The 25,488-nt window shown below is 41.3% G+C and overlaps 1 protein-coding gene across 1 annotated transcript in view; it reads left to right on the forward strand.

Annotated features, from left to right (window-relative positions):
* The window catches only part of LOC136883051 (xanthine dehydrogenase/oxidase), a 149,813-nt gene that overhangs the window by 91,632 nt on the left and 32,693 nt on the right, over positions 1 to 25,488 (forward strand). The window contains exons 12-18 of the mRNA XM_067155193.2: positions 4,447 to 4,618; positions 8,467 to 8,582; positions 11,268 to 11,363; positions 11,855 to 12,062; positions 17,053 to 17,239; positions 20,791 to 20,974; positions 24,228 to 24,423. Of these exons, the coding sequence (XP_067011294.2) occupies positions 4,447 to 4,618; positions 8,467 to 8,582; positions 11,268 to 11,363; positions 11,855 to 12,062; positions 17,053 to 17,239; positions 20,791 to 20,974; positions 24,228 to 24,423 (1,159 nt within the window). The remainder of the gene's footprint in view (positions 1 to 4,446; positions 4,619 to 8,466; positions 8,583 to 11,267; positions 11,364 to 11,854; positions 12,063 to 17,052; positions 17,240 to 20,790; positions 20,975 to 24,227; positions 24,424 to 25,488) is intronic.

Raw genomic sequence — 25,488 nt, forward strand, 5'->3', positions numbered from 1 at the left:
TGTAATTGTACTTTTCAAATTGTGTTTCGGCTACTAAGTACCTGTTCTTTGTTATTACTTAATCTTGAAAAAGAAAATATAACCTTGTTAAATTTTACATTAACTTTGATTCCGTAGTTTGAGACCCATTCACGCCCGCACCTTCTTACACCTCTACCTACCACCAAAATACGGTAACAACAATAATAATAATAATAATAATAATAATAATAATAATAATAATAATAATAATAATAATAATAATAATAATATCTATCTGTACTGCCCATTGCTGACTAGTTATTGAACAACGTACAAACATATGGTTAGAAGCTAGTGTTGATACAGCAGAGGCTCGATTTAACGCGGTTGTCGGGGAACAAGCTTTACCCAACGTTATATATTAACCGTGGTAAGTGGAAACGTAACTATAGGGCAGGGCCATCCAAACAGCGCTCCCCGAGCGCTAGCGCTCTGGCCGCGCTCCAAGCCAGTGCTCCGAGCGCTTTGGGGAAGGTAGTGGTGGGAGAAGCTTGGCTGGCTGAGCGAGCGGTCTGCCCGCCCCGCGAAGAGAGCAGTCGATCCATCAGTCGTAGTCTAGTCTACAGTGACTATACATATAGTGTCACTGTAGTCTAGTCCAATGCGCTTTGTTGACAGCGTGTAACTAAATAACTAAATCAGTTTCGCAGTTGTCATGACTGAACATCATACCAAAAAAAGGAGTGGTGAAGCAGCAGCCTTTAAAGCAGAATGGGAAATTTCATTTTTCTGTACAGCTTATAAAGGGCATGCCAAATTTTTAGTGTGCCACCGAGATTTAATGTGTTAAAAAAAGCACAATTCGGAACGGCAATACAGTGCCAACCATAGGGATGATTACGGTGATTTGACAGACGTCAGTCGCCAATCGAAGTTGGAAGAATCGAAATAAAATTTCAAGCAGTACTGTTCTGTAAATATTATTGTTTTAATTTTTAAATGCTTGTTTACAAACGGGAATGAAGAAATGATTGAATTATCTGAAGAATACTAAAATTGTGACTTGCCGTATTTTTGTCTGACAGGTGATTGAGGAGAGTGAGTTGGTGGACCCATTTTACGAACAAGCTACAACTGTTCGCCGCGAACTGCCAAAGCTGGGAAACCCTTCACAGAAGGGAATGTAATCAACGAGTGCCTAATGGATGCGGGGGCATGTATTTGTCCTATGGAGCTAGTTGAGAAATTTGATAAAATCTCTCTTTCTCCTCAAACTGTGGCTCGCAGAATAGACGATATGGCCGTTGATATGGAACAACAATTAATGGAGAAGGCAGCAAATTTTGTATCCTTTTCCATCGCCCTCGACGAATCAACTGACATTGCGGACAAAGCTCAGCTCGTTATTTTCATTTGAGGGGTGGATGACGATCTTCGGGTCACCGAGGATTTCCTAGACTTGGTAGCTCTCAAAGACACCACTACCGGTTTCGATATTTTCCAAGCAGTGGAGGGTGTTTTTGAGTCAATGGGATTAAAATGGGAGCGGTTGACTAGTGTAACGACGGATGGAGGTCCTGCTTTACGTGGTCTACGCACGGGGTTCCTCAGCTATGTAAAATTAAACATGGCTGAGAGCGGTAGTACCCTAATGGCGGCAATCCAGTGCTTTATACACCAGGAGGCAATCTGTGCAAAAGTCGTCAAGCTTAAAGACGTAATGGGAACAGTGGTGCGAATGGTAAATTTTCTTTACTCCCATGGACTCACGCACCGTCAATTCAAAGAGTACCGGGCGAGTTGGCCGTGCGGTTAGGGCGCGCAGCTGTGAGCTCGCACTCGCGAGATAGTGGGTTCGAACCACACTGTCGGCAGCCCTGAAGATGGTTTTTCGTGGTTTCCCCATTTTCACACCAGGTAAATGCTGGGGTTGTACCTTAATTAATACCTTAATTAAGGCCACGGCCGCTTCCTTCCCATTCCTGGGCCTTTCTTGTCCCATCGTCGCCATATGACCTATCTGTGTCGGTGCGACGTAAAGCAAGTAGGAAAAGAAAAAAAAAACAGAGTTCTTGGATGACATCGAAGCGGAGTATCCGGATATCCCGTACCATACAGAAATAAGATGGCTGAGCAAGGCGAAGTGCTTCATCGAGTTTTTTGCTTGCGGAATGCAATAGATACCTTTTATGACATGAAAGGGTGGCCCGAGTTTCTTTTGCGTGATACTAAGTGGGTGGCGGACTTGGCCCCTTTAAGTGACTTTACTGCCCATCTGAATACTTTGAACACTTCGCTTCAGGGCGAAAAGCATATTATCTCCGATTTGGTGGAAAAAATTCAAGCGTTCAAAAGAAAATTAATTTTGTGCGAAAACCAGCTGCGTGCAAGGAAACCAGGACATTTTCCATTGCTTGAAACAGTGAAATAAGGTGTCGACTTTGATGAGTATTTGCAGGTAATTCTCCAATTACAAGAAGAGTTTGAAAAGAGATTTTCAGATTACAGAACTCCAAGCGGTGTTAGATGTATTTGTTCGACCATTTTCTCTTAGTGCAGACAGTGCTCCACAGCTATTTCAATTAGAGTTGCTTGAACTGCAGTGCAATGTTCGTCTTAAAAACCGCTTTCTAAAGTCACGAAGTTTAGAAGAATTTTACAGCGGTTTTCCGCAAGAAGAATATCCCCTTTTGTATAAACATGCATGTAAAGTTCTGTCAATGTTCGGCTCAACGTACATTTGTAAGCGTTTCTTTTCGGTTCTTAAGCTTAACAAAAGTAAACATCGTGCAACGATAAGCGATAGAAACTTGCGCAATTGTTTAGGAATAGCTGTGTCCAGAAATGTTGTAGGCCTACTCAATTTGGAGATGATTGTTTGCTCCAAAAGTAAAAGCTCGTAAAAACGACTGACCAAAAGTCACTCAATGTCTGTACTATCTGTTCATATCGGTAAAACGTTGTTGAATTTTCCTCGAAGATGTGTTCAAATTTCAGTTTTGAATAAATTGCATTACTGTATTCTTAACTTAGCACTTGATCGTTCCCTGCATATTCCATACGTCGGAGTACCTTTCGATTTGTAGATGCGGTATATTTTTATGGCAAAACAGCCCTATCAATATTATGTTAACAAACCCACAAAAGCCGTCGGACGCACGACTGTACGTACGTATCTGGTCAGCGCGGTCCGTCTGTCTCAGGTCTCCTCGCTGCCACACTGTAGTGGTGGTAGGGGAAGGAGCGCTAGTCTGACTGCCCAGTGCTCCCCGAGCGCGGGCGCGCTCTCGGAGCGCAATGGCTGGATGGTCCTGCTATAGGGTGACAGGACACTGCGGAAAAGTAGCGGCTACAAGAGAATACAATTCTATAGAAGACACTGTACCCAAAATACACACATTCTACATTCCATTGTACCGAGCTCGATTGCTGCAGTCGCTTAAGTGCGGCCAGTATCCAGTATTCGGGAGATAGTAGGTTCGAACCCCACTGTCGGCAGCCCTGAAAATGGTTTTCCGTGGTTTCCCATTTTCACACCAGACAAATGCTGGGGCTGTACCTTAATTAAGGCCACGGCCGCTTCCTTCCAGCTCCTAGGCCTTTCCTATCCCATCGTCGCCATAAGACCTATCTGTATCGGTGCGACGTAAAGCAACTAGCAACATTCCATTGTTCACGCGATCGATTAAGTTCAATTCATCGTTCACAGAGTACGCTTCTCTTTTTCTGTAACATCACAGGACCTGCACCGAACTCAAGACTTATCTAGGAGTCTGTCTGTCAAGAGCTAATGACCAAACTGGTCACTCTTTTTATAAGCGCGGGTACAGGCAAACAAGTTAAAATTGTTGAGGGGATTGGGGGAAGGTCATCTTAACTTTCCCTTGTATACACAAAAGCGTGGCCATTCAGTAATCCATTCAAGTTTCGTTTAGCGCGGAGTGTGTAACAGATCTTACGGCGACGATGGCGATAGGAAAGGCCTAGGAGTGGAAGGAAGTGGCCGCGGCCTTAATTAAGGTACAGCCCCAACATTTGCCTGGTGTGAAAATGGGAAACCACGGAAAACCATCTTCAGGGTTGCCGACAGTGGGGTTCGAACCAACTACCCCCGGATGCAAGCTCACAGCTGCGCGCCTCTAACCGCACGGCCAACTCGCCCGGTGATTTTTTATTCTTGGGGCAGATGTGTACATTCCTTCTTTTTTTATTGTTTATATTATGGTCTTAAACAAGAATCATATTGTATATTTTGTATATTAGCGAGATTTATAAGAACATTTTCTGTCAGTTTCAACAATATTTTTATAAAGTATGAAAATGTAAGCAGATTTCATTAAAAAATAAATAAAAACTGGCACTACAGTGGATTATTTCATGTGAAATGCTTACCCCATACGGATTATTCTTACAGGGTTTTCCTTCAGGATTCTCAAGCTCCTTTAGAGAAGGTCATGACAAAATGCAATACTTTGTGTTTTACAGTTCGTGTTGAGCCTGGCCCCACCGCAACTCAACAAGAGGTTCATTAGTGGTGGTGTCAGTATGCACCAGACTCGTCCACTCTCCTCAGGGAAACAGGAGTTCGACACGGACAAGTCTATGTGGCCTGTGAACCAGCCTATTCCTAAACTGGAGGCCACTATACAGTGCGCAGGTAAGACATTTCTAACTTTAAAACTTGTGTCCATTCATCTCTGCCAACTACTTGTCTAAATAATGAGATTAGTCTTGTATCTCCACCCCCAGACATCCGCGAGCCTAGAATATGAGGTTAATACACAGGCTGATATCATAAACATGATTTATTGCAAGAATCTTACAACTTCAAAGTAATCCCATTTTATGTCTTCACACCTCTGCATACTGATGAACTGTACATAACAATGTTGATCCGAGCGAGTTGGACCTGCGGTTAAGGTCGCGCAGCTGTGACCTTGCATTCGGGAGATTGTGGGTTTGAACCCTACTGTCGGCAGCCTTGAAGATGACTTTTCCGTGATTTCCCATTTTCACACCAGACAAATGCTGGGACTGTACCTTAATTATGGCCATGGACGCTTCCTTTCCACTCTTAGCCCAGCATATCTGTGTCAGTGTTACGAAATGGATACTGTAAAAATAACCACAATGCTGAACTTCACTAACTGTCGACCCATGTAGTACCTTGCCGCTTTCTGCGTTTGAATTTTCTGTGGAATGAAAATGATTTCCCTTAAACATACCTTTAACTTTGGAGAAGAGAAAATGTCACAAGGGTCCAGATTTGGTGAGGATGGGGACTTTTAAGAACTGGAATGCTTTTAATAGTAAAAAAAAAAATGTCTTTGCTGAAAGGACTTGATGAGCTGGTGTGTTGTTCTGATATAGGAACCAGTTCCGAACACACTTTCCTCTTATTCTCTTTATTAATGTTCACCGATATCTAGATAATCCTGATATTCAGCAGTCGATCTCCAAGCACGCTAGTTTTCTGAATGTTTTAATCCGTTTTAGATGTGATTGGACGAGCCGGATTCTCATCGTATTCCACTTCCTCCTGAAACTCACTAAATCTTTTGTGTCACTCAGAAATACACTTGTAAGTGACAGAGAAAAATCCCACATACCTCCTTCATGAATTTCAATCACTCTGTGAACTTTTATTTTTACGAAGAATTCCAAATTTATACGCACCCGATTTTTAAACTAGGCATAATTTCCAGCAATTGGAAGAGGCAGTGTTCACTTTAAACTGAACACAAAAGCAGACTAACAAAGACAGTAAGATGAAACCACCTGCACTGCGTTCATGTACCTTCAGGTCTCTAAATCTCCTCAACCGCTATAACTGCAGAAGGCAGAAGAGCAGTACCATTTATTAATAATCACACCTCGTAATGTATCATGTCTTGAACTCAGAGGAGAATTTTCTGTTACTAGTTTTGTAACAAAATGAGCAATTCTTGGATGCCCATTATGCAAAAATGATAAATATTCGAGAGAAAACATGAAAATAGAGGACCCTGCAAGTTACAGGAAATTTGCCATCTTACTTCCGAGCGAGAGATACATTCCAGATGTTCTTAAGACGTTGCATGAGCCTCAGGGGTGGCGTATGGAGTGACTATTGTTTCAAGAGGTTGCCACCCAGGTTCCCAAGTTGAGAATCCCTGTGACCCCGTTTAGTCGCTTGTTAGAACATACCGTGGGTGTATTCTAACGCCTCCAACCGCAGGGGGTATACGGCAGGAAGAAGGCAGACTAATGTATCGTGGAGTACTGACAGCAAATAATCCTTTGGATATTTAGAAACAGCTTCTGGTCCCGATAGTGTGCCTCTTCTGTTGTAGAAGGAATCAACTGCACGAAAATGATTAGTATAATTGTTAAAGTAATGCTTTTTCCGTGGTTTCCCATTTTCACACCAGGCAAATGCTGTGTATGTATGTTCAGTCCGTCATCGCTTCCGCTGGTGGTATCCTCAACACATCTGACGTCAGCTGTCATAGATAGCCTAGGCATCACTGAAGAGGCGTACTAGGGAAATGAGGAGTGAGGTAGTTTCCCGTTGCTTTCCTCACAGGGCCAGATTTGCTATTACATATCAGTCTGCCAAGCCCACTGAAATGCATGAACCGACCCTATGAGCAACATTTTCACACATTCACAGCAGGGACTGGCTGCATAAGTAATTGGCATTACTAGCATCGCTCATACCTCGGTCACTTTCATATTGTCAAAGCCAAGGATAAGACAGAGACAGATCTATGAAAGTAACAAAATTGTTCTAGCCTATACCAGAAGACGTAGTGCACTGTAAACACTAGGTCCTGCCAGCAAAGGCCTAAATGCTGTGGCTGTACCTTAATTAAGGCCACGGCCGCTTCCTTCCCAGTCCTACCGCTTTCCAGTCGCATCGTCGCCATAAGATCTATAGTATCTGTGTCGGTACGACGTAAAACCCCTAGCAAAAAAAGAAGTAATGCTTAACTTGTATAATGTACCTGTATCTCTTATAAGGGATCGTACCTTCTTGATTTACTAATAACTCGAGTCCGATAACAATTTTCTCCATCACTTGATGAGTTCTAGAGAGGACACTGGAGAAGAAAATTAGGCCAGTTTCTGAGCTACCGACCCAACAGAGAGGATTTGTGTCGACTCCAGACACATTTATAAACGGTTCACTTGTTAATAGCATGTCTCCAGAATGCGAAATTAAAAAAAAGCCGGTGTATTACTCCATTCGAGAAAATACGCATCAGTTGCATCAATTAAGAATACACTGCAATATATTCTAATCGTACATAAAGTACATAAAACAACACAGTTCAACAAGTAAAAAGAACTTTAACCGAGATCGATAGCTGCAGTCGCTTAAGTGCGGTCAGTATCCAGTATTCGGGAGATAGTAGGTTCGAACCCCACTGTCGGCAGCCCTGTAAATGGTTTTCCGTAGTTTCCCATTTTCACACCAGGCAAATGCTGGGCCTCTACCCTAATTAAGGCCACGGACGCTTCCTTCCCACTCCTAGCCCTTCCCTGTCCCAACGTCGCTATAAGACCTCTGTGTCGATGCGACGTTAAGCAATTAGCAAAAAAAAAAAAAAAAAAAAAAAAAGAACTTTAGCGGCCCATAGGAGTTTCAACTATTAAGTCCAGCTCCTCGGCTGAAAGTTCAAAGTAGTGACCCTATATACAGGCTACCTAAGTTCTATTCCCGGCCTGGCTAAAGATTTTAGCCACGTTTGGTTAATTCCTCTAGCTCGGGGACTGGGTATTTGTAATTTATTTAACATTTATCTTTGCATTCAACACATCAAGCTGCCAACCACCACAGAAACACGCAGCAATTAATACAACTCTCCACACAGAATTGGCGTAAATCCTCACTTACGTAAAACTTGGCTTAGCCCACATTAATACCGACTACAGATAATTGCGTAAAAGGCCAAGAAGAAGAAGAAGAAGAAGAAGAAGAAGAAGAAGAAGAAGAAGAAGATGCAGCAGCAGCAGAAGAAGAAGAAGAACAATAAAAAGTTGTGTCAAATTTCCCTTTGAGAAAATCAAATGGTCATAAACATGACTTTCAATAAATTAACTCGAACTGCTAACGACCAATTTATTTTCGTCTAAAGAATCATTTTGAAGAGACATCTGTACAGAATTTGTAGTCGACAAGTGTAGGATACAGAGCACCGAAAAGGTGAAACTGACCCAGGGTGTATGAAACTACCACAAATGAAATAATAATCAGTTCTCTATAGTGTGATGGGATGAGGCCTCTTTGATAAGAGCTTTCTATATATATATAAAATATGTCTTTACCATGGCCATCCATGAATACTTCATATCACAGCCTGCAAGTTTGCAAGGAAACATCGCATCACACATTTTATATCGCTAATTTCGCGTCGCGATTTCTCAGATGACCTCCAGCAATAAAACGTATTTCTGTCAAAAAAAATGTTGTAATGTTTCTTGTCTGTACCTATGGTTTCCTGAAGATTGTTTTTGTTTCAGGGGAGGCCTTGTACGTCAACGATGTTCCGACAATACCTGGAGAGTTGTTTGCAGCTTTCGTGGTGACCAAAGTGGGCCAAGGAAACATCGAGAAGATCGACCCATCACCAGCACTGGTAACGTTCATATTGTAAACTTCTACTATCTAATTAAAAAAAAATGGTGTAATTAATAGTTTTTTACAGGACTGTCAATTTATGTAACCAAGAATCCGCAAGTAAATAATTATCGGAAAACAAATGCACCCGTGAATGAATACAAGGCAGCCATATTAATGGACCTATAGCACAGCTGACACTGAAATCTAAAAACACTTCAAAATTTTAGTTTAAATCAATTTCCTTTCAAAGTAAATAAATTGTTGTACAGTACATATTCACATCGTAACATCATATTACTGTCATTGTGACAAGAAAACGGTATTTTGAAGACGTTGAACTACGTTGCTGGAGGACAAGCCATCGTTTTCATTTTGATTTTATTCTATTTGATTTTGTAAAATATGTTCATTTATCTTGCCTTGAAAAATTGAGTGTGGAAAAATAAGAAGAACCTTTTAGTGTCTTAATTTGGTTATTGTGTAAAAATTTTATTATGTAAATAACTGTGTAATTAGCATCTGGATTTAATGTAATAACTTTCATGGTGGGGTGTAGCCGCACGTATTTGAGCTGGTAAGATGATTCCAGCGGTTTCCTGTTGCATCAGAAAGGAAGTTTCTGGAAGTTGTAAAGATCTTTCCTCATCAAAAATTTCGGATCCCTGATTGGCTAAAATAACGCGATTACTAATTGGTGAATGTAAAACCCGCGGGTGCGCTAATTGTTTATATCTTTATTGCCCCATTTCCGGGCTCCTGGCGACTTGGCCAGGGCCAAGCTTGTGTACTTCTTCTTTGATTTCTGACCGGCGAAGGCAGTAGTCGTCTCCTCCGTTCTGATGGGACCTCCGGCCCTCCGAGGTGAGCACTATTTGGTTCATGTTTTGGATTTTAACCTTTTAATGTAAATTCTTATTTTAATCTTCTTTCCACGCGGGAGTTTTCCCGGGGTACCTTCCATTCACCAATTTTAAGTTCAAATGACTTAGCCCTGGCAGCTAGTCATAACCCCTTTGTTTAGGAAGCATTCCCCTTTCCTTGATTTTTGTAAACTGTATATTAAATATGTAAATTTGATTTCTACCAGGATTGCTCCCAGTAGTTCAGTTTCATCTTAACGTATTTCCTTTTAAGATATGCTCCTTTTCAGAAGTGTTTTTGAAAAGACGGCCACTTGATCGGGCTCTGAGTTCGGATTTTTAATAATTAACGTGTTTTCCTTTCCTTGCTAAAATCTTAACCTGCATGTGGTGTTATGTTAACGTGTATATTTTTACTTCTTTGGTTGTAGAGGGATAGTCTTTGCTAAATTGAGAGCTCATTTTCTTATGAAATTTTAAGTTGATATTGTCCGCAACTACCTTACGAGACTGCCTTGTCATGACTTCAAATTATGACTGTTCAAATTTTCTTTTCTTTTTTTTTTTTTTTTGCTAGTTGCTTTACGTCGCACCGACACAGATAGGTCTTATGGCGACGATGGGACAGGGAAGGGCTAGGAGTGGGAAGGAAGCGGCCGTGGCCTTAATTAAGGTACAGCCCCAGCATTTGCCTGGTGTGAAAATGGGAAACCATGGAAAACCATTTTCAGGGCTGCCGACAGTGCAAATTTTCTTTACATGTTTTAAAGTCGTTGGCGTGAGGGTGAAGCTTGTACTATTGACACTATTGATATCTTAAAATTTGTTCATTTACTATGTTAACTTTATTTGTATTTCATCATTGGCCTTGTTTTGTAACGCCATTTTCCAGTTCTTTTAATTCAGTAAATGTAGTGTTCAATTGGGTTCACCGTTAATTTCGTTTTCCCGGCAACGCACTACCTTCTCACGGACCTGGCTGGGTTCTCAACCGCTTCCCATTTCCCTTCTTTTAGTTGTCATCTTGGGTAAACTGTTATTTATATCTCTACGTTGTTTTCGGTGTGTTAACTTGGTGTATATGTTTCATTTATTTTGTGCGATCTAAATTGATTATTATTATTTTGTTGCTGTGTAACTCGAAAAATTTACAATTACAATACCGTACTCGATGGGCTACGGATACCCTGCCTACAACCTGTTTATTTTGAACATGCAGATTTTTGTACCTACAATCACTGATTTAATACCGTCGGGAATCAGTGGATTATACAATACGGGGAAATCTTCAGCAGGTTGTGTCGTGTCGTTTACACCGGTGAGGAAAGCACCCTGATGATCACATTATGCACCCATGGGGGAGAATTCTCTCATCATCATAATCTTTGTACTTATGAGTTCCTGTTTTTACATTTATTTATTAGTAATTTGTGACTAAATAACACAGCTAGCTGTATTTATTCTAAATTGGTTTCTAAATTGATATTTACATGATTTTGTTTTGTTACAAGAATCTGTAAAAGGCTTTCGAGCTGCTGTTCTCGTTGGAATCACCGTTTCTAGGTCGTACGGTGTTACTAACCGGGAACACTTGTTATATATCTTGGTCTTTCGGTTACTTAGTTTATCCTTACTGGTCAAGATAAATGCAAGCTTCCCAAAATGCTTCCCTGCTGTCCTCTTCTGCGAAGATTATCTCCAGTCTTATCGTTCTTCCCTAGTGAGATTTTCTGATCAAAGCATATGTTATTGTCAACAGTTTTGATAGTTTAATGAACATCCAGAATATAAAGTCTAGGCTGTACCTCAATTAATACTGCACTACCATCTGCCATTAACAGAGCATGCCTGGAGTTGTCAGCTTCCTGGGAGCAGAAAATATCCCCGGAGAGAACAACTTTGCAGCGCCGCTCTTCAACATGGATAACAAGGAAGAGGTAAGTAAAACATTTCATTTGATGGTATTTATTGCTCCGCTGAAAGGTGGACGTTTACCATGATGTATCAGACTTTTCCATATCACCTGTAGGATTTCGGGGTGAAATGATTTCTACATCCAGCAACTCCTCCAGATGGTGCCAGTGTATAGGACAGCACATTGTTAATATTCCTGCATGTAACCATGGAATGATTTGAGTGCAAGTGTTCGGCGTAGCGTGGAAGTTTGTATTGTTCAATGATTGTTCACTATTGCATCTTAAACGTGGTGGAACCATTGATGTTAGCAAATACAGCACCTAGCTGGATGAAATGTATCAGATTTGCGCGCAATTTTCTCATGGCACATCAGTTATGTCAACAAAGGTTCAACGTAGGTTTTACCATGATGCGTGTGACACTTCCCATGTTAGTCAGACGGAAGGGATGGAGTGTATGTTATGAATCAATTTTACTGGATTATGTAATAGGTTACTTGTATTTTTCCCAGCTATTCTGCTCTGGTAAGATCCTGTACGCCGGACAGCCAGTAGGGATGGTGCTGGCCGAGACGCAGACGATAGCCAACAATGCCGCAAAGGCTGTAGTGCTCAAGTACAAAGGTGTCAAGAAGCCCATCTTGACTACTCGCGAGGCGATCAAGACTGGGGACGCGACTCGTGTGGTGGAACAGAGCAAGATAGAGCCCAAGGATAAAGGTGAGTTACCGCCCAGTTCAAAGGCAAAGCGCTTCCTCTCCCATCGCGGTGGCACAGGCCATAATTTGATTGGACATTTTGAATCTACCAGTTGCATTCAATTTGTTTGCTACAAAATTCAACATATTTTAGCTTCGTCTATAGATCGTTCCATGTTAAGAAATGAGTATTGCTCTTATAGACCTACAAGAAGTGAACACACCCCCTCTTAGCCATACATAATTCCTCGTGATATCAAGGAATCTTATAATGTAATTTATATTATATTGTGACAGAAAGAAAAAGCATGAGGCAATATTTTGCCCGTTAGTTATTAAAATAATTGCATTTCTCTATTTCATAAATATATTCACAGGGAGAAAGCACAATGGCGGGAACATTACGTTACGCTGTGAATCGCCGGTAGCTTATCACCATCAATGTGTGTGCACTAATATTCTCGTACTATACAGGAGTTTTTTTCGGAAGCATTTGGTGCTGTGGTATGCAGCGATACATCATGGCACGACTTGAACAGCTACAGAAATTCGCTATAATTCTTGTGTGTGCTTGATTTTGTAATTTAGCTGCTTCTTAGGCGCATTTTATTTTTACCACTTTTTCCACAAGTGCATTTAATTCTTACTATTCTTTTCGTGGGGCGATACCACGGCACAGTAGTAAGAATTGCCTAGACAAATTTATTAAATGCCATCGAGCCTATAAAAAATGTATTTCACCCCCAATTTGTCCTAAACTTCAATAATAAGGTCTTTTTTTTTTTTTTTGCTAGGGGCTTTACGTCGCTCCGACACAGATAGGTCTTATGGCGACGATGGGATAGGAAAGGCCTAGGAGTTGGAAGGAAGCGGCCGTGGCCTTAATTAAGGTACAGCCCCAGCATTTGCCTGGTGTGAAAATGGGAAACCACGGAAAACCATCTTCAGGGCTGCCGATAGTGGGATTCGAACCTACTATCACCCGGATGCAAGCTCACAGCCGCGCGCCTCTACGCGCACGGCCAACTCGCCCGGTATAATAAGGTCTTGTATGTGCCGTAGTTTACCCTTGTTTCTGATAAAATCTAAATAAGCTCTCCCCCACCCCCGATCACTCGAATCCCTGTACCCGAGATTATATAAAAATAGTTTTCAGCCTAGTTTCTTCGCCCCCCGATCCCCCCCCCCTTTTTCTTCAAATTAAATATTAAGTTTCGCCTATATAGCCTACGTGCTGGCGTTCTCCTGTGATGTTGCTGAGCAGAGCTGTCCACTATGAGAGCCTTGTTGTTATAAGAGCCGTACTGTTTTCTTAACGTGGAATGACCTATAGACAAACCGCTACATGATAATATTTCAGCTTAGATCTCTGACCAGAAAGGCTCTGTCTTGCATGAATTATATCAACGAATTTTCGCTCTACCGAGTGCCCGATAGCTGCGCCAGTATCTAGTATTCGGGAGATAATGCGTTCGAACCCCACTGCCAGCAGCCCTGAAGGATGGTTTTCCGTGGTTTCGCATTTTCATACTAGATAAATTCTGGGGATGCATCTTAAGGCCACGACCGCATCCTTTTAACTCCTAGTCCTTTCCTGTCCCATCGTCTCTACAAGACCTATCTGTGTCGGCGTGACGTAAAGCAAATTGCATTAATTAATTTTCATTCTAACAAGGAAATCCTTCCATCTGTAAGTCTCCGATCTGATTGAGATTTGATACAGCGACTTCAGTAGGAATGCTTTATTCAGTCGTATCAAAATTATATGCCCAGTCGTATATTTAGTACCTGTTTTGGGGTATCAAAGTTTGCTCGTTTAAGTGGACAGGAGTGAGCGGTGGGTAGCAGGTAGAGGCGGGGCCCCCGGCCAATTCATGTGTCACGCCCTCGCTCTTTCTTTCTCGCAGAAACATTACTTCCCCACCTCTACCTGCTTCCCGACGCTCACTCCTGTCCACTTAAATGAGCAAACTTTGACACCCCAAAACAGGTACTAAATATACGACTGGGCATATAATTTTGATACGGCTGAATAAAGCATTCCTACTGAAGTCGCTGTATCAAATCTCAATCCGATCGGAGACTTATGGTTGGAAATGTTTCCTTGTAAGTGATACATGTGATGCGGGTCAGTATTTCTCCCCTCAACATTGTCACGTGACGGCATTTTGAGGAGAAAGTTAAGTCTTCAGTGGTCAAGGGGTAAGAACATTTTCTGGTTAAATTAATCTTAGACGTAAATAAAGTCCAACTGTGTTAGAGCCCGGGCCCTTGCAGAAGTTTGTTGAGACTGTTGAGGCGCTGGCCTTCTGACCTCAACTTGACAGGTTCGATCCTGACTCAGTCCGGTGGTATTTGAGGGTGCTAAAATACGTCAGCCTCGTGTAGATAGATTTACTGGCACGTAAAAGAACTCCTGTGGGACCTAAATTCTGGCACCTCGGCGTTCTCCGAAAAGCGTGCAAGTAGTTAGTGTTACGTAAAGTCAACAATAATATTATTATTAGAAGTAGCTGGTCGTGATTATTATTTTGATGGGAAGTACAACTTGGGAATCATCCTTTCCTTTGACACATCAAGAAAGAAACAAGAGGAAGGGGTCAGACCCTTCGAAGTTTGAAGATAAAGGCAACAGAAAGGGAAAGGTTAAGTGTGACGTAGAAATGAAAGACGCCACACGCCATGCAAACTTAGAACAAGTGGTCGAATAGGAAAATGAAAGTGAGGAGTCAGGCAAAAGTAAGAGCGCTTGTGAAGTTACCTACCTCTTAGTCCCCTCTTACGACAGGTAAGATAAAGTGTGGATGTATTCTAACACCTCATCAAAGAAGGAAGTTTCAAAGTAAAGCCAATTCAGTTACAGACCGTGCACGGAGGAATGGAAACTAAAGAATTTCACCATTCGTAACCTCAGCACGAAATGTAGTTGAATGTTGAGTTCCATACTTAGAATCTTTGCTCCCAGGAATACACTTTTCTTTTTTTCTTACATTCGAGTGAACCCCAGGATTATATGCCTGTCTATAAACTGAAGTCTTGTTTCTAACTTCTTGACTTCATGACCAGAAATTAAACGCATTTCGTTCAGGAAGAACTAAACATCTTTTTACTCATTTCATTAGGCAACCTCCATTTTCAAAAGGTGAACATTCATACTGAAAGTGCTATTTAGCGTACATACGGAGGATAGGTATTTCAGTTGAATGTTCCCTTAAGGGTGGAGTCATATCTGAAATTTTGAACTTTTACATCCAAAATATCGATTTTTCAATTTTGATTTTTAAACATTTTCAGTTCACCCTCTTTCGAAAAATGCAATTACTTTTATACTACCATTTATGAAGCTTTTTAAAAGTAAATGGTCGTACGTTTAGAGAACAATTCCACGACTTCAAATGCCATTTTCTTCCGTCATTTGTTCACCACTTTGTCGTAGGAATGCAAAAATCGTCCGTGCTTCATAGTTGCAATCATATTCCTCCGAAAACTTCATGAAATATTCCATTATGTATACGACAAACATCCACTCTCCGAGCCAGAGAAATCAACCAGACGTGGTTAAAATCCGCGACCTGGTCACGAATCTTACCCAGGACCTTCTGAATCAAAGACCGCGATTCTGACCATTCAGCCACACACCAGCCATTATTCATGTGTTGACAACAACTGTAGCGCTACTGTACCAAACACCAGCCTACTACTATGCGTTCGAAAAGGAGACTTACTAACCAAAGGGGGTGCATTAGACGGGTAGCGCTAAGGAACTTGCAGCGAGCGACCGCCCGATTGTTCTCTCTTCATTTTCTGATGTAGCCTTCCTGCAGGCAGTAATACCACTGAGAAAATCAATTATTGACATCCCGTTCATCATTAGTGCACGTGGGACACTTGTGAGTAGAAACTACGGCTCTGGCGGGCCACCTGATATGTTGTACCATTAACATCTGCATCCCCTTTATTACTGTATGGAGGAAATAATAATAATAATAATAATAATAATAATAATAATAATAATAATAATACGAAGAAGAAGAAGACGAAGAAGAAGAAGAAGACGAAGACGAAGACGAAGACGACGAAGGAGAAGAAGAAGACGAAGACGACGAAGAAGAAGAAAGGATGCACAAGATGGAAAGAGCCTACGGTATAACTAGAAATACCTACAACAAAAAGTGTTTATCTAAAAGCCTCGAAATACAACACAGTAGTTAAATCGGAATGCCTATTCGCGAGTGAATGTCTTGTATTTAATTACAAGCTGAATAAAATAGCAGTACTGGAAAGAAAAATTACACGGAAAATACTCGGCCCGCTACGAAACACAGAACTCTGAAAATCAAGTAATAATGAAATATACTGGAACATAGAAAACATAAAAGATACAAATCAGAAGAGGCGATTGGAATTTTTTGGACATTTATACAGAAAAGATGACAACAGGTTAACCAAACAGATCTTCAAATATATTTAGAAATAGAAGTCAACAACAACCACCTGGATTCATGAAGTCAAGAAAGATTTTAAAAAAAGACATGAAAGAAGAACAGAGAGAGAGAGAGAGAGAGAGATTTTTAGAAAGATAATGTTAAAATGGAAGGATTCCAAGGTCGCGAGGTAAAGAAAACAGGCTCAAAATGATCAGAGGAGAGGAAAAGGAGGCATAGTGAAGGAGTATTGGAGGACGAGGAAGAAGAAATAATAATAACGTTATTGTTTTTACGTCCCACTACCTACCTTTGACGGTTTAAGGAGACGCCGAGCTGCCAGAATTTTGTCCCGCAAAAATTCTTTTTACGTGCCAGTAAATCTACCGACACGTGGCTGACGTATTTGAACACCTTCAAATACCATCGGTCTGAGCCAGGATCGAACCTGCTAAGTTGGGGTCAGAAGGCCAGCGCCCCAAAAATTAAACATGTGAACAGAAAGTTTAGTAAAAAATAGTCTGCTGTAGAGAATAAGTAAGCAATGTGAGGCATTTAAGTATATCTTGCGTATGTTTTATCTTGCAGTGACTAAAAATGCGAAGCACGTAATCAAGGGTTCCTGGGAGATAGGCAGCCAGTATCACTACTCAATGGAAACACATTCTTGCGTATGTATCCCCACTGAAGATGGACTTGACGTCTACCCGGCGACACAGTGGATGGACCTAACCCATCTGGCCATCGCCAGAGCTCTGGTCATTCCTGAGAACAGGTACGTTCAGCTTTTGTACAACACATTTTACAATTCCTAATTGCTTATGTCGGTATAGCGTGGATTTATTCTACATACCTCAACATCCCCTAAGTAAAGAGAGATTTTTTTTCTGAGAGATAACCGTTGCCAGTTAGACCCTGAGTTGTATTGGTGGACTTTCATAACTGCGTTCGCTGTCCCTCACATCAAACAACTCCCCAGTTGGTCTCACGAGGCTGAGTGAAAATTATTCCAGTCATCAGTTCAGTTTTAAAAACCGCGAATCGAAACTGGGAGTGATGGCAGATATTACTTTTTAAGAGGAAGGACATATGGGCAACCATATTATATTCATCATCATTAGTCGTTTTTCTCATTGTCGAACGTCGATACCCCATAACGCTCTCATTTGTGTGCTGCAGTCTTGACGAGATGCCTTCATCCAGATAGAGGTAGGCCAGTGATCTTAACCATCTACTTGCTGTTCCTCCTCGTGGTCTACTGTCTTCAACTTTGCCTTGTAGGATTGTATTTTCCAAGTTCTCTTCTAAAAATATGGCCAAGGAATTGGGAAGGTAGACGTTTCTTTATGCTCAGTTACTCCATAATAGAAACGTCAGTTCTTCTTTCCGCCCAGAGTACATGTAGCATTCATTGCCAACACCTCATCTCAAAGGCGTCAATTCGATTTTTGTCTCTAGCATTCACAGTCCAGGTCTCACAGAAATAAAAAGACTGAGAACACTAGTGATTACACCAAGCGCATATTCGTAGCTTTTGATATTACCCGGTTTTGCCAGATCTTACTCAGTTTAAGCACTCAAACACGATCTAGGACAATACATCTTTTTATCTCCTTTTCACAGCTTCATTGATTGCCGATTAATTTCCATTAGTTTGGTCTCTTTCGCGTTTATCACTAGACCTTAGTGAAGGCTAATATTCTCCATGTCAGTAAAAAGAGGAACGATCCTTAGAAGGACGAATGTATCGGCAAAAGAAATGGGAGGGCCACGAAGGACTTGACATTGAGACCCTTTAGGCGCAAAGAAACTAATACCATCGGGCTCTTAAGAGAACAAGAATTGACCAAGGAAGGTTGGTTAGGAAAGAAGAAAGTGAAAAGACTGTCACAAGTGAAAGCAACATCAGGACTCAGATAAGGACCCCATGACCGCCAACCTACGCTCCCTAGTTAAGAGCCCCTGAGTTTCCCCCTTTTAATCCCCTCTTACGACAGGCAAGGGATACCGTGGATGTATTCTATCGCTCCCACTTACAGGAGGCAAGGCGCGGTTATCCTTATAATAGAGAGGGTACAGCTTCTTTATCTACATGCAAACCTCATAATTTACAATCTCCTGGGGCTAGTAATCCATTTAATACAATGTCTTCATGCGCCCTCAGAGTAACCTTGGTCGTTTTCTACAAATTCTGGATTCTTCCAATCGGCCAGAAGAAAAAAATCAAAAAATCAAATGGGAACCACTAATAAGTTGTGATTTAGTGCAGGGTTTCCCAACCGATGTGTCCTGACACACTGGTTAGTTGCAAAGCGTCAAGGGGGGCGTCATGACCACTAATTAGTCGTGAAGGCCTATGGGCTGTCTCTCAACATTTTAGAATTTAGAAAGTAAATCTTATGCTATCCATAATGTCTCTATAAACCGTATTTTATTAGCTAGGGAAAATGTTTGTGGATACTGGACTCTTTAAATGCTAACATGCAAAACCAAGCTGAAAATATTAGCCACAAATAAAATTGAAGTACTTACCAAAGATATTGACATTCTGGGAGTTTTTATTTCTAGTGGATCAATTATTACTGTGCCTTCCTATAGTTGAAGTTTCTGGAAATCAGCTTCCTGAAAAAAGATAGCCTGATTTTTTTAATAATTGAATATCTAGCCTGAATTTAATAACATAACACCTACTGTAAATGCGTTTGTCCATTTCAGAATTAGAATGGGTAATTGCACCTTCTAGTACACCTGATGAGACAAACATACAAAATGCCACAATCATAACGGTCCGTGAGTAAAATAAGTGAGTTTTTATAACCAATAAAAGAATATTTTATTGAACATCCAAAAATCTTGGATGGCCAGTATAGGTTACGAGAAAGGGGAGCATTTTACCAAGAAAATGAAAGATTGATTGAATCAATGAAGAAAGGAAGACTCAAATTTTATGAGCATCTGTTTAGAAGGGACGAGAAGAGGCTGACAAAATAGGTTTTTAAAACACTTGATAGTAGACCTAAAGTTTCCGACAAATGGTTCAGGGAGTCTGGAATAAATCGGGAAGGTACTCTAAACCGAACGAAGTATAGATCAGTGATCGACAGCTTCAGAGTGTTCCATGACGAACAGAAAATGGAATAGGCGTTGGACAGAGGAAAGAAGATGCACAGATTGTGGACTACAAAGAAGGCTTCCAGTAATGTGTGATTGTTGCTTAACGTGGTCTCAGATGGCCGTAAACGAGTATAATGGTAATCCAGTATAGAAAAGTGTTGGATTTTACCTTTGTCTGACAATATCCTAGTTAAGATTTAAGTTTTAGGTGCAGGTGTTGTGATATCAATAAAAGGAAAGTGTACTCTGTGAACGATAAACTGAACATTATCGATCGTGTCAAGAATGGAATATTAATGTGTGTATTTTAGGTACAATGAATGTGAAAATGAAAATCCACAGTCATTCGACTGGGTCAGAAATGGAATGAATGAAGCCCCATCTAGCGGCGAGGATAGGAAATATTCCAGCTGCCGAAGTATGTCGCACTCCTCTGGGGCAATGATTAATGAATGACAGATTAAATGAAATGGTATTGGAGAGTGTTGCTGGAATGAAGTTATCACAGGGAAAACCGGAGTACCCGGAGAAAAACCTATCTCGCCTCTGCTTTGTCCAGCACAAATGTCACACGGAGTGACCTGGTTTTGAACCACGGAACCCAGCGGTGAGAGGTCGACCTGAACCATGGAGCCTCTTAGGTACAATATATTTCATAAAATTGTTCTCTCTTGTAGCCTACTTCTTATTTCACAATCTTCTGTCGACCTATAGGTCATTAAGCTATAACGCGGAGTAAACCACGTCCCACAAACTTGTACTGTATTATTTGGCTAGTTGCTTTACATAGATATGTCTTATGGCGACGATGGGACAGGAAAGGGCTAGGAGTGGGGTGGAAGCGGCCGTGGACTTAAGGTACAGCCCCAGCATTTGCCTGGTGTGAAAATGAGAAACCACGGAAAACCATCTTCAGGGGTGCCGACAGTGGGGTTCGAACCTACTATCTCCCGAATACTGGATACTGGCCGCACTTAAGCGACTGCAGCTATCGAGCTCGATTACTGTATTATTATTATTATTATTACCGGGCGAGTTGGCCGTGCGGTTAGGGCCGCGCTGCTTCCTTCCCGCTCCTAGGCCTTTCCTATCCCATCGTCGCCATAAGACTTATCTGTTTCGGTGCGACGTAAAGCCAATTGTAAAACAATTATTATTATTATTATTATTATTATTATTATTATTATTATTATTATTATTATTATGTTCTAGTATAAACATCGTGGTCCGTCGTCTGGGGGGTGCCTACGGCTGTAAGATCTCTCGTGGCAACCAGGTAGCCGTGGCGTGTGCTCTGGCAGCTCAGACCCTCAACCGCCCAGTACGGTTTGTTATGACAATGGAAGCCAACATGGAGGCCATAGGCAAACGCTATTCCTGTGCTATGGATTACGAGGTAAGCTTAAGTAAATGTAGCGTTCCTTACTAATAAATCCTTGAATGGGATAGTAATAACGTCTTCTGATATTGGGAGAATTCGCTAATAATACTAATAATAATCACATAAAATCTATCAAGTTACAGAAAAAATCACGACTATTATAATTTTTTTGGTCACTTATTGGCCTATAGAATGGATAATAAACAGTCTCACAAAGGAAATTTTAAACTTGGCCTTATCAATGAAAAATCACGGTAATTGCCTAAAAGAAATCAGTGAAGGCCTAAATGAAATTGGCTTTAATGAAGAAACCACTCAAAATAGAAGAATAAAATTCAGAATCTTAATTCACAAACACAAATTTTTTGTAAACAACACCGGACTAAATACAGGAGGGACTGAACAACGTAAAAAGGAACACAGCGAGAGGATGAAGAGATATTGGGAAGAGAAGAAGAAAAACCAGAAAAGATGCTAATAAGTTCAAACGCACTCCTTAGTTGGGCATAGGGAATCAATAATAATAATAATAATAATAATAATAATAATAATAATAATAATATGCGGAATGTCTCAGAATCAAAAAGATAGACCTAATTGAAAATCTGAAGATCAAAGAAAGAAAGAAAGAAAGAAAGAAAGAACAAATATTTTGAGAAAATCTTGTGCGCTGTCATAGAAAACTGTGAATATAGAAGATGGCACAACCACGAACTAGACACCCATGTGATGAAGATAAGACACCTTCTGAAAAAGTAGGATCACCTTTTATGGACACGTGACGCGGATGATCTCATCAAGATTGGCCAATCGGATCATTAACTACTTACAGGACAAGAAATCAAAGGGGCCCGGTTCACTGAGCTAGTAAGAGTTCTCGAAGAGCTGGAGGTCGCACATAATGATATCCTGCGGCGTGTTCCACTCAAGAAGAACGTTCAGGCATGCCATGGTTTCCGGGAAAATCAGAAGCTAACAACAGGAAAGGTGTGTGGACAGGAGGAGGAACAAAACAGAATGAATGCGGAAGTTCTGGGAAAATGTTAAAGCCCAAAGAGAACAGTTGAAATGATGTGGTACATAGTTGGCAGGAACGAGACGAATGAATGAATAAATAGTAAATTAAACTGAACACTTGGAATACCTCTAAGTGAATTGATTGTCGAGTAGGGAAAATGAAATCGGAACAGGTGGATCTTTTCAAGTACTCCTAGGGTGGAAGTATAATAAATTACTGTCGAACCTCGATGTCTGGAACCTCCATTACTTCGAATTTTCAGTATCTCGAAGTAACTTATATATCCCGGCTGTTTGTCCTATTCTTCACGTGTATGTATTTCTATGTTACTCGAAATTCGGTTACACGAATTACTCGAGTTCTCGAAGCAAACATTTCCTGTCTTGAAGAAGAAAAAAAACCCTCTGTAACTCGAATTGTGTGCAACATTAACTGTGCAGTACGTCATTTGTCGTTTGTGAGGAACAGTTAACAAGTAAGGAAAGGTTGACAGTGATGCTGGGAGCTAATATGAGGTAAGGTAAGGGTTATTCTACCCGAAGGCAGGTCCGAACCTCCGCAGAGGTGTTCCTGAGCCGGACTTTACGTGCGGTAGGTTGGCCAGTTCCTTTCTGCTCCTCCATTCCCTTACCCCCCACCAGCAGCGCGTGGCAACCCATCCAACTCCTGACCACTCCCAATGTTGCTTAACTTCGGTGTTTCAACACGGCTACGGCCGTTGGGAGCTAATATGACGGCTACCAAAAAACAAAAACTTCTAGTGATCGGAAAATCTGCGAAGCCTCACTGTTTCTCGGCTACGTGGTATTGACGAGAAGTTTCAACGTGAAGGGAGGAAAGGTTAACAGTAACAAACAAAAGAGACGGATTTTTTTCCCAAAGATGTTAACCGACGGATGTTTCTTGTTGCACTACTGTAAATACTCTTGTCTTCTAAGAAGTTACTATAATAAGGTTTATAATCAAAGTGGTGCCGTAAAATAGTTTGTTTATATATATTTAAATACTGTTAAAAATAATATATTCAGTATAAGCCCGTAGATACATACGATTCAATTCTGTGCTATACATGCTCGAAAACGGCATTCTCTGTATTTCGAAATTTAGATAACTCCAAATAAAATGTAGCTCCCGAAGGTGTAACGAAACTGGTGCAGTGAGCTTCCACTAATTGTGATCAATGGTATTCTGCAAGAAAGTAATGCGTTTTCGGTTGAAATTATCTTTAGAAAGGTCAGTTTTCAGACTCTTTATTGTATGGGAGTGAAAGCTGAATTGACTCAGTGTATCTTGTTGATAAATTGGAAGTAAAACACATGAAAGCATTAAAAATAATCAGTGGCAGAATCAGAAGGGAACATGAGGGATGAAGCTCTACGTGTAAACAGTCTTCATCAGGACTGCAACCCTCAAAAGCATAGAAGATTTAAATCTCGACATCCATCATGGCAGCTAAGTAAAGAGGCTGTTTGAATCACAGTACAACATGAGGGGAGGGTAGGATGCTTCAAACCCTGACCTGCTAGGGTTGATATCTGATCCCTGTGGGAAACATGCTGGGTTCAACTTGTCAAGAAGAATCTGGGCTTCGTTGAACACAGTCCGGACCGGTTTTGGAAGATGCAACTTCTGGCTCCACAAGTGGGGAAATATTTCCAGCCCTCATTGCGACTGCACTGACGCCGCTCAGACAGTTCACCATGTTATGATGACGTGGCCACTACGGAGATTCCAGGGAGGATTCCACGAAATTCTTGCAGAAAGTGAAGAGGCAGTGAACTGGCTAAATTCTCTGGACATTAAACTATAGGTTATATTTCTATCCAGTGATCCTTTGTCCGACTGTTGTTCTATCTGTTTTAAGTGTATATAGTTTATCTGTACCCTCTGTATGCCATACGAAATAAAAAAGCGGTACGGTCATGTCAGGCGAACAGAATACGATAGGTTGCCTGGGATAATAATGGACTAGGTGATGAGAGGCATGAGAAGTAAAGGGCGACAAGGCGACGGTAGCTAGAGTCAATTTTTATAGCTTTTATGGTAAGAGGTGGAACTAAACAGGGCCACAGGGGTAGTCTGAAATAGAGAGAAATCTGTCGCAATTAACGATATTCGTCCGTAAATTATGCAACACTTACAAAACTTGTATTAACTAGGATGAGATACTATCGTAAATAGATCCTGGTCATATCTGACTGTAAATTACGATAACATTTGCCGATACTGAGAGTACAACATTGTCGGCAGGTGGGCCTAGAAGATGACGGTCGCATTAAATACCTGGAAGCTGATTTATTCGAGGACCTAGGCAGTAACTTGAACGAGTCATTTGTGTTCCTCATGGTGGAGCACTTCAAGAACTGCTACGACATCAGCAAATGGAACGTGAAGGGTAACGCAGTGCGGACAGACATCCCCAGCAACACCTACTGCAGAGCTCCAGGTAAGTCAACTCCATACCTAATACGAGATAAAATGCAAGTATGAGGTAAAAGTTTAAAGCGTACAGACAAAATTATCATTTTATTACATTTATATACAGACTGTAACAATAAGGTGAGCCAAACATTCCTCACACGTAGACAATGGACGTGGGTCAGGAAAAGCTGTATTTCATTGTTAGAAAACGTTTTCTCCAACTCTGCATACCACACTGATCGTGGGAAACACACAGCAAACAAATATACACTATACTGCACAACGGTTATGCTATGAGTTTTGCATAAACAATAGGGGTTCAGCCCATCAGAACCCCTATAATTTATGTTACTCTCACTACATTTCGGAAGATCATATTTCCTAATAACTAAGTTAGTTTGCATTCTAACCTATTGCCCATGGCGCAACAGCCCGAAGGGCCATGGTCTACCAAGCGACCGCTGCTCAGCTCGAAGGCCTGCAGATTATTAGGTGTCGTGTGGTCAGCATGACGAATCCCCTCAGCCGTTATTTTTGGCTTTGTAAACCAGGGCTGCCATCTCACCGTCAGATTGTAATCACGTAGGCTGAGTGGACCTCGAACCAGCCCTCAGATCCAGGTAAAAATTCCTGACATAGCCGGGAATCGAATCCGGAGCCTCCGGGTAAGAGACACACACACGCTACCACTACACCGCGGGGCCGGTCCACTCTAACCTATTACTGCATAAAAATCCGGGGTCTAAACATAACGTATCAGCATACCATATGAAACTCTCACAGGAAAATTAAAATCCACAGCCTTTTTCATCATTCGAAGAGATCAGCAATGGAATGAATGAAGCCCCCATTTAGAGCCGAGGGTAGGAATTGTGCAGGTTGCTGAAGCCTGACGAACTCCTCTGGGGCAATAATGAATGAATGACAGATGAAATTATATTGGAGAGTGTTGCTGGAATGAAACATCGGAGTACCCGGAGAACAACCTGTCCCGCCCTTCGTTTTGCCCAGCACAAACGGGATGTGAACCACGGAACGCAGTGGCGAGAGGCCAGCTCGCTATCACCTGAACCCTCCATTAGCACTGATA

This window comes from Anabrus simplex, chromosome 11 (genome assembly GCF_040414725.1).
Source record: "Anabrus simplex isolate iqAnaSimp1 chromosome 11, ASM4041472v1, whole genome shotgun sequence".
Taxonomy (NCBI): Eukaryota; Metazoa; Arthropoda; class Insecta; order Orthoptera; family Tettigoniidae; genus Anabrus; species Anabrus simplex.